The sequence below is a fragment of the Eriocheir sinensis genome, unplaced genomic scaffold (assembly GCF_024679095.1).
Source record: "Eriocheir sinensis breed Jianghai 21 unplaced genomic scaffold, ASM2467909v1 Scaffold159, whole genome shotgun sequence".
Lineage (NCBI taxonomy): Eukaryota > Metazoa > Arthropoda > Malacostraca > Decapoda > Varunidae > Eriocheir > Eriocheir sinensis.
The window spans coordinates 648183-658299 of record NW_026110950.1 but is presented as its reverse complement, the minus strand read 5'-3'; the positions used below and the strand labels follow the sequence as shown (position 1 = coordinate 658299).

Here is a 10117-nt window from a genome sequence, read left to right as displayed (position 1 = left end):
CACTGAGCCAGAGAGTGAAACCTTCCTATAGCTACACCTTCCTACATGGTCAGAGTAGTGCAGTCCAGCTTTTCACTAGCATAGTTATAACACCTCCAAGCCTTTATGCAGCACATGGCACCTTCTGATTCCCTATCACAGAGCTTGAGAGTTACACCTTCATACACCTTCACCTTCCTACGGGGTCAGATTAGTTCAGTCCAGCCTTTGACTAGCATAGTTATAACACCTCCAAGTCTCTCTGCAGTACATGACAACTTCAGATTTCCTAGCACTACGCTCCAGAGTGCCACCTTCCTACAGGGACAGATTAGTGCAGTCCAGCCTTTCACTAGCATAGTTATAACATCTGCAAGCCTCTCTGCAGTACATGACACCTTCTTATTCCCTAGTACTGAGAGAGGGAGTGCCACCTTCTTACACCTTCTCCTTCCCACAGGGTCAGATTAGTCCAGTCCAGGCTATTACTACCATTGTTAAAACTCTTCCAAGCCTCTCTGCAGCACATGACACCTTCTGATTCCTTAGCACATAGGTTGAGAATGCCACCTTCCTACACCTTCCCCTTCCAAAAGGGTTATATTAGTGTAGTTCAACCTTTCACTAGCATACGTATAACACATCCAAGCCTCTAGGCAGTACATGACACCTTCTGATTCCCTAGTACTGAGTGAGAGAGTGCCACCTTCCTACACCTACCCCTTTCAAAAGGGTCAGATTAGTGTAGTTCAACCTTTCACTAGCATACTTATAACACATCCAAGCCTCTAGGCAGTACATGACACCTTCTGATTCCTTAGCACATAGGTTGAGAGTGCCACCTTCCTACACCTTCCCCTTCCAAAAGGGTCAGATTAGTGTAGTTCAACCTTTCACTAGCATACTTATAACACATCCAAGCCTCTAGGCAGTACATGACACCTTCTGATTCCCTAGCACTGAGACAGAGTATGCCATCTTCCTACAGAGTCAGATTACTGCAGTCCAGCCTTTCACCAGCATAGGTATAACACCTCCAAACCTCTCTGCTGCAAATGACGCCTTCTGATTCCGTGGCACTGAGCTTGAGAGTACCAACTTCCTACACCTTCACCTTCCTACAGGGACAATTTAGTGCAGTCCAGCCTTTCACTAGCATAGCTATAACACCTCCAAGCTCCTCTGCAGCACAAGACACCTTCTGATTTCCCAGCACAGATGCAGAGTGCCACCTTCCAACACCTTCACCTTCTTTCAGGGTCAGATTAGTTCAGTCTAGCCTTTCACTAACATAGTTATTACACCTCCAAGCCTTTCTGCAGCACATGACACCTCTTGATTCCCTAGCCTTGACCTTGAGAGTGGTGCCTTCCTGCAGGATCAGATTTGTGCAGTCCAGCATTTTACTAGCATAGTTATAACACCTCTAAGCTTCTCTGAAGCACATGAAAACCTTCTGATTCCTTAGAATTGAGCCAGAGAGTGCCACCTTCCTAAACCTTCACCTTCCTACAGGGTCTGATTAGTGTAGTCCAGCTTCTGAGTAGCATTGTTATAACACCCCCAAGCCTTTCTGCAGCACTAGGCAGCTTCAGACTCTCTAGCACTGAGCCAGAGAGTGCCACCTTCCTACATTGTCAAATTACTGCAGTCCAGCCTTTCACTAACGTAGTTATAACACCTCCAATCCTCTCCGCAGCACATGACACATTCTGAGTCCGTAGCACATAGCTTGAGTTTGCCACCTGCCTACAGGGTCAGATTAGTGCAGTCCAGTCTTTCACTAGCATAGTTATAACACCTCCAAGCATCTCTGCAGAGCATGACACCTTCTGATTTTCTAGGACTGAGCCGGTGAGTGCCACCTTCCTACACCTTCACCTCCCTACACAGTCAGGTTACTGGAGTCCAGCATTTCACTAGCATAGTTATAACATCACCAAGCCTCTCTGCAGCACATGACACCTTCTGATTCCCAAACACATAACCAGTGAGTGCCACCTTCCTACACCTACACCTTCCTACAGGGTCAGATTAGTGCAGTCCTGCCTTTCGCTAGCATCGTTATAATACCTTATGGCCCATCTGCAGCACATGGCACCTTCTGATTCCCTAGCACTGAGCCAGAGAGTACCACCTTCTTACAGGTTAGATTAGTGTTGTCCAGCCTTTCACTATCATATTTATATCACTTCCAAGCCTCTCTGCAGCACATGACACCTTCTGATTCCCTAACCCTGTGCCAGAGAGTGCCACTTTCCTAAACCTTCAGCTTCTTACAGGGTCAGATTAGCTCAGTCAAGCCTCTCATTAGCATGTTATAACACCTCCGAGCCTTTCTGCAGCACATGCCACCCTCTGATTCCCTAGCACTGACCTTGAGAGTGCCATCTTCCTACACCTTCTCCTTCCTAAGGGGTCAGATTAGTGCAGTCCAGCGTTTCACTAGCATAGTTATAAAACTTCCAAGCTTCTCTGTAGCACATGACACCTTCTGATTCCCTAGCACTGAGATTGACCTTCCTACACCTGCACCTTCCTACAGGGTCAGATTAGTGCAGTCCATCCTTTCACAAATATAGTTATAACACTTCCAAGCCGCTCTGCAGCACATGACACCTTCTGATTCCCTAGCACTGAACCAGAGAGTGCCACCTTCCTAGAGGGACAAAATAGTGCAGTCCAGCCTTTCACTAGCATAGTTATATCACCTCCAATCCTCCCTGCCGCACATGACACATTGTGATTTCCTAGCACAGTGCTTGACAGTGCCACCTTCGTACAGGGTCAGATTAGTACAGTCCAGCCTTTCACCAGCATAATAATAACACCTCCAAGCCTCTCTGCAGCACGTGACACATTCTGATTCCCTAGCACTAACCCAGAGAGTCCCACCTTCCTACACCTTCACCTTCGTCAGATTAGTGCAGTCCAGCCTTTCACTAGCATAGCTGTAACACCTCCAAGCCTCTCTGCAGCATATACGACCTTTTGATTCCCTTTGAGCCAAAGAGTGCCACCTTCCTACAAATTCACTGTGTGGAAGTGAGAATGGTTTGTTGGGTGATTAAAACGAGAGTGAGAGTGAGAGAGAGAGAGGGAGAGGGAGAGAGAGAGAGAGAGAGAATTGCTCGTTTGTGTAATTAATAGCCTCTTCTCATTTAAGTGATGTGAGATTCGGACTCGGGCTGAGGAGGTGGTTCAGATGATGTGAGTCATGCGCGCTGTGTTAGCAACGGAAAGGCCTGAGGAATGAAGCGAGGTGAAGAAGCTGTTCCCGATTATGAGAGGGGCAGTTGGCCGCCAGCAAGCACACCAGAAGGAGGCCCCGCAAAGAAGGCCTTCATACCGCCCGGGGCGAGGTTCTGTGCGAGGCACCGTCGGCTGTGTGCCGGAGTCCGGACTGCCCGCTGTTGGGAAGGCCTACGACGGCGGCGGCGAATCAGGGGAAGCGGACCACTGGCTACTGACGACTGGCGCAGCCCTTGTTACTTATTGCTGTTACTCAATTTAATTGCACTGCAAATAAACTGCACTGCAGAGAAAAGTGTTTGTTGTGCTCCTACTGGCCTCTACAAGTTATCTAGGCATTATGTCTGAGCACTCCCTCGACCTGAAATTGATACCACAGTATGACGGCAGTGGCACTGCGTCTGTGGTGGAATGGATAGAAAAACTAGAACTCGTCTGCAAGTTACGGAAAATTGATGATGTGGCCAGTGTGATCCCTCTTCGCCTTTCTGGGGGTGCATTTGCTGTTTATCTTCAATTAGGAGAAGAGGAAAAGAAGAAGAAAGAGAAGATAAAGGAAGCACTTCTGGCCGCATTTGCCGCGGACCCCTATGCAGCCTATGAACAGTTCGTCAGCCGAAAATTGACACCAGGTGAAAGTCCTGACGTCTTTCTAGCTGAGCTGCGGCGCCTGTCTTCTCTGTTTGGCGGGATGTCTGAGAAGGGCCTGGCTTGTGCATTTGTTTCTGGCCTTCCAGAGAGTGTTCGGCAGTTACTTAGAGCTGGATCACGAATGGAGGCACTGGACATTGGACAGCTCCTAACTCGAGCGAGGGCTGTCATACGAGATGATGGGACTTCTGGTATTCAGGAAGCATGTCTTGCCGCCCAAGGAGACGGTAAACAGATCAGCGCCTCCAATCAACGATGTTACATCTGCGACGGCGTGAACCACTTTGCCAGGAACTGCTTGGCTCGTCGTGGGGAAGCAGGCACCAACAGAGGACTTTCTCAGAGACGCCGTGTGCGGTGCTATCGTTGTGGTGTTTGGGGCCATGTTTCATCAGCGTGCTCGGGAAACGCGAGTGGAGGGGAGGCGTCAGCGCCAGTCTCTCCTCAGAAAGATTAGTGAAAGAGGCGCTACCAACTACAGTAGTGACATTGAACGGGGACAAGCACAGCGTATTGGTTGATACTGGCTGCTCTCGATGCGTGGCTCATGTCTCCTGCTGTAAGAATTGGAAGAAAGAGGCAGTGTCCATCCTGAATATTAGTGGGAAGGAGCAGCAGTGTGAGGGCACAGGTGTTGTAAGAATCCAATTGGATAACGGTGCTGTTGCCGAGGTTGAAGTGATTGTTGTTAGTGTCAAACCACTAGGATTCACGTTTATACTAGGAATGAACGGCATTACTGCACTCGGTGGTGTTTTCATCAATGGACGTGAAGTGCGGTTTGGGACAGCAAATACAAATGTGTGTGCCGCAGCGGTTGGTAAAGTGATAGAGGAACGAGACTTCACTGCATCTTACGACACAGCAAGTCGCTCCTGGACAGCGGCATGGAAGTGGTCAAACGGTAAAGAGCCAGGCCTTCTGAAAAACCAGATGGAGGCATACGGAGTCCCCCGCGGAGTGAGAGCACAGTATGAAGAAGAAATCGATAAGTGGATAGAAGACAAATGGATGGTGCCATTCGACGAAAGAAAACACGGTCCAGCAAAGGGACTCATCCCTTTGATGGTTGTTATACAACACAACAAAGGGAAGGTGAGGCCCGTACTCGATTTCAGGGAGCTGAATTCCTACATAGACACCTTTACAGCGGATGCGGATGTCTGTGCAGACAAAATGCGGGAATGGCGAAGGAAAGGAACAAACGTGTCTATTGTAGATCTAAAGAAGGCCTACCTACAAATACACATTCACGAATCTCTCTGGCCATATCAGACTGTGATGTATAAAGGCCGCAGGTATTGCCTTACTCGTCTGGGATTCGGCCTGAATGTTGCTCCATTAGTGATGAAAGCAGTGCTCAACAGCGTGTTATCACAAGATCCTGATGTGAGGCGGGGAACGTCGGCCTACATTGACGACATCATAGTAAACGAAGACATCGTTGCTGCCAACCGTGTTTTAGAACATCTTGAACAATATGGACTGGCTGCCAAAAACCCCGAGCGTGTGGCTGAAGGAGCAAGAGTGTTGGGCTTGAAGGTTTGGGGGGAGCATCACTCACTGGCTTGGGGTCGTGATGGCAGGATAAGCGAATTACCTGAACAGCTCACTCGAAGAAGTGTGTTTTCCTACTGTGGAAAATTGGTTGGTCACTTTCCAGTGTGCGGATGGTTGAGAGTGGCATCTGCCTATGTGAAGAGAAGGGTTAATCTTTCAACGCGAGGATGGGATGATGCCGTTGTTGGTGAGGAACCACGGATGCTGCTAACAGAGATCTTGACTAGGGTAAAGAAGGACGACCCAGCTCGAGGCAGGTGGGATGTTAAAGGAGACACTGCAAGAGTGTGGGTGGATGCAAGTTCCCTGGCTCTAGGCGCAGCGGTTGAGGTGGACGGGTGCATCATCGAAGACGCTAGCTGGCTTCGCCCTGAAGGCACGGATCATATAAATATGGCAGAACTCGATTCAGTCATCAAGGGACTCAACCTTGCACTAGCTTGGCAGATGAAAACTGTGGAATTAATGAGTGACTCTACCACTGTGTGTCGGTGGGTAGAGGATGCCCTCACTGGTCGTGCAAGGCTGAAAACGAAAGCGGCTAGCGAAATGTTGATACGTAGACGCCTTGGCATCATTGTGTCCCTGGTCAAGGAGTGCGGTCTATCGCTTTCCATCACGCGAATATCGTCCGCGGAGAACAAAGCAGACTCCCTCACACGTGTGCCCCAGCGATGGCTGAAAGCATCATCAACAGTCGATCTGTCACCGTCAGTTTGTGCCATTGCTGCAGACCCTGCTATCGATCAGTTAGTGGCAGACGTTCACCATTCTCGAGGTCATCCTGGTGTGAGACGGACTCTTTACTTCGCGAGGAGGGTCAACCCGGCAGTAACCAGGGGACAGGTGCGCTCAATTACTACCACCTGTCAGGAATGCCTATCTATCGACCCGGCGCCTGCGAAGTGGCATACTGGTGACTTGTCCGTGACTGGCATTTGGCAAAGAGTCGGGATGGACATCACGCACTGCAGAGGACAGTCTTATCTCTCACAGATAGACTGTGGACCATCACGCTTCACCATTTGGCGCCTGCTTCAGCTTCAGACAAGTGATTGCCTCATTAAGCACCTGGAAGCGGTGTTCTTTGAACGTGGGGCGCCGCAGGAGCTACTGACGGATAACGACACAGCTTTTCGCAGTAAGCTGTTTTCTCAGTTCGCCTTGCGGTGGAATGTGCGTGTCCACTATAGGGGAGCCTATGCCCCATCTGGTAATGGTATAGTGGAACGCTGCCACCGTACTGTGAAGGTGATTGCGGCAAGGAAAGGCTGTTCGATAGCAGAGGCAGTGTATCTATACAACATCACGCCTTCTGATGATTGTACGCAGTCTTCCGCTCCAGGAAATGTAATCTACAATTACGCCATGAGAGTGCGAGGAGAGGCTGAAATAGAAAGAAATGTCAGGGTACAACACAATCCTTACCAAATGGGAGATAATGTATGGGTGAAGCCGCCAAGAGGACGCTGCGACGACCGATATAAGGAGGGCACGGTGACCAGTATTGTTTCTGATCAAGTTGCGGAGGTGGATCAAATTCCGCGGCATGTCAAGGATCTCCGGAAGCGTAGTTCGAGCCGTCAACGACAAGAGCAAGATATTATCGCCTCTGAAAGTAGTGACGATGAATTGATAATGGCGTTCCCTGTTCAAGATGATGCCGACGTGGGTCAACGGAGGGTTATCGAGGAAGGGGAGGCAGAACAACCATTAAGACGTTCGACCAGGATAGCAAGACGGCGACAGTGTTTAGTATGTGATTGATACATCAGGGGGGAGTGTATGTGTGTGGAGGTGAGAATGGTTTGTTGGGTGATTAAAACGAGAGTGAGAGTGAGAGAGAGAGAGGGAGAGGGAGAGAGAGAGGGAGAGAGAATTGCTCGTTTGTATAATTAATAGCCTCTTCTCATTTAAGTGATGTGAGATTCGGACTCGGGCTGAGGAGGTGGTTCAGATGATGTGAGTCATGCGCGCTGTGTTAGCAACGGAAAGGCCTGAGGAATGAAGCGAGGTGAAGAAGCTGTTCCCGATTATGAGAGGGGCAGTTGGCCGCCAGCAAGCACACCAGAAGGAGGCCCCGCAAAGAAGGCCTTCATACCGCCCGGGGCGAGGTTCTGTGCGAGGCACCGTCGGCTGTGTGCCGGAGTCCGGAGTGCCCGCTGTTGGGAAGGCCTACGACGGCGGCGGCGAATCAGGGGAAGCAGACCACTGGCTACTGACGACTGGCGCAGCCCTTGTTACTTATTGCTGTTACTCAATTTAATTGCACTGCAAATAAACTGCACTGCAGAGAAAAGTGTTTGTTGTGCTCCTACTGGCCTCTACATTCACCTTCCTAGAGAGCCAGATTAGTGCAGTCCAGTCGTTTACTATCATAGTTATAACACCTCTAAGCCTCTCTGCAGCACATGACACCTTCAGATTCCCTAGCACTGAGCTTGAGCGTGCCACTTTCCTACAGGGTTAGATTAGTGCAGTCCAGCATTTCAGTAGCATAAATATAACACCTCCAAGCCTCATTGCAGCACATGGCACCTTATTTTACCTGAGCATTGAGCCAGAGAGTGCCACCTTCCTACAGGTCAGATTAGTGCTGTCCAGCCTTTCACTAGCATAGGTATAACACCTACAAGCCTCTCTGCAGCACATAACATCATCTGATTCCCTATGAATGAGCCAGATAGTGCCACCTTTCTACAGTGTCAGATTACTGCAGTCCAGCTGTTGTATAGTCATTACACTTCAGCGGCACCGAAGCACTGTGCTGCTCTTCGGAACAGCAATCCGATGATACATGTACTGCCAAGGCCCGAGGATCGGACATTCCCTGTCTGGCCTCTTTATAGAATACATCGCAACCCCCGCTCCTTCTTGTTTGTCATTCACTCCTCAACACGTGGCGACGAGGATGGGATTCTGAAGGAATCGAGTGAAACCCCGTGGACGAGAATGGCAGCAATAATTGGAGCGGTGGAGCAGTACTCAGAGGGAGAAGATTTCGAGGCCTATACAGAAAGGTTCGAAGAGTTCCTGGAGGTCAGTAATATCACCGAGGAGAATCGGAATCGGGCGTTGTTCCTGACTGTCTGATGCCCAGCGGTGTATCAATTACTGAGGAACCTGTGCGCCCTGGGGAAACCCTCTGAGAGGACACTGAAGGAATTGATTCGTCTCGCTACTCAGCACTATGCGCCCAAAGTTTCAGTGGTGGTGGGAAGGTTCAAATTCAACTCTGAAAATCAAAGGGAAACCCTGACAATCAGCAGTTACGTGGCAGAACTGAAGGGGAAAGCTTCCAACTGCAGCTTTGGGGCAAACTTAACAGAGCAGCTTCGAGAAAGATTCGTCGGTGGAGTGTCGAGCGAACGGATCCGGCGGAGGCTGTTACGAGAGGGCGACGACTTAACTTGGGACAAAGCGTGCAAACTGGCATTATCGATGGAGGCAGCAACAACGGAGGCGAAGGTGCTGGGAGGGGAGCACAAAGAAGCCCAGGTGAACAGAGTGGAGCCGTCGCGAACGAAGCCCGGGGACCAGAAAGAACCAACGAGCAGGTGGGACAAGGCCAGGTTGCAAAACAAGTACTTGCCTCGTGAGGGGGCACGTAGTAGTGTAACTTGTAATCGGTGTGGCAGTAGCTACCACAAGGCAACGGAGTGCCCATTTAAGGATAAGGAATGTTTCAGGTGCAGTCGTAAAGGCCACACCAGGCGAATGTAATGTGTCGACGGCGAGGCAGAGTAAATAGCGTGGAGGATGAGGAGCAAGAGATTAGTGATGAGGAAGAGAGGCTGGAGGGGTTTGGTACTATACAGCTGCCTGGACAGCAGCGGAGAATCCGGAAAACCCCACCACTGACTGTAGACGTGAGCGTGCAGGGCACAGAGATACGCATGGAGGTGGACACGGGAGCGAGCAGCACGGTCATCAGCGAGGAGGAGTGGAACAGGCTACGCAGCAAACCAAGACTTGAAGCCTCCAACAGGCGGTTAGTCACATACACAGGTGAGGCACTTCAGGTACGAGGAGTAGCCATGCTGGAGGTCAAGTTTAAAAATCAAGTAGAAACTCTGCCGTTAAAGGTAGTGAAAGGAACAGGGCCCTCGCTCCTGGGTCGTGACTGGCTACTGGTGATTCAGCTGGACTGGAAGGAGATGGTAGGCAAACTTGGAGTTGCGGAAAAGAATGGGGATAAACTTACCACAATCCTACACAAGCACAGTGAGGTCTTTTCACAGTCTTTAGGGCACATGCCGATCAAAGCACACCTGCGTCTCAAGGAAGGAGCACGACCGGTGGGGAAGAAAGCGCGACCAGGGCCACACGCCCTTTACCCACTCGTGGACCAGGAGCTGGAGAGGTGGATTAAGGAAGGTGTTGCCGAGCCCGTGGAGATTGACAACAGCAGTGGCTAGGCGACACCGTTGGTGGCAGTGCCCAAAGCAGATGGCAAAGTAAGGCTGGCGGCTGACTACAGAATGACGGTAAATCCCCAGTTGGATATAGTTAAGCACCCCTTACCCTCCACGGAAGAGTTGTTTACAAGGATAAAAGGGAAGAGGTTTGCAAAGCTAGATTTGAGAGATGCTTATCTACAGATGGAGTTAAGTGAGGAATCAAAAGACCTAACAACTGTAGCTACGCATAGAGGATTGTTGAGGATGAAGAGATT

At 50.1% G+C, this 10117-nt stretch overlaps 1 protein-coding gene across 2 annotated transcripts; it reads left to right on the top strand.

Annotated features, from left to right (window-relative positions):
• The first annotated feature begins 3085 nt into the window (after window positions 1–3085).
• LOC126990367 (uncharacterized) lies at window positions 3086–7766 on the top strand. 2 transcript variants are annotated; one of them, XM_050848991.1, is made up of 2 exons: window positions 3086–7197; window positions 7361–7766. In XM_050848991.1, the coding sequence occupies exons 1-2, from the start codon at window positions 4138–4140 to the stop codon at window positions 7361–7363; spliced, it is 3063 nt and encodes a 1020-aa protein (XP_050704948.1). In that variant the 5' UTR covers window positions 3086–4137; the 3' UTR covers window positions 7364–7766. The 2 variants fall into 2 exon arrangements, with proteins under 2 accessions (XP_050704948.1, XP_050704947.1); XM_050848990.1 differs by lacking the exon at window positions 7361–7766 and having other exon boundaries at window positions 3100–3144; window positions 3185–7291.
• Window positions 7767–10117: the final 2351 nt, after the last annotated feature.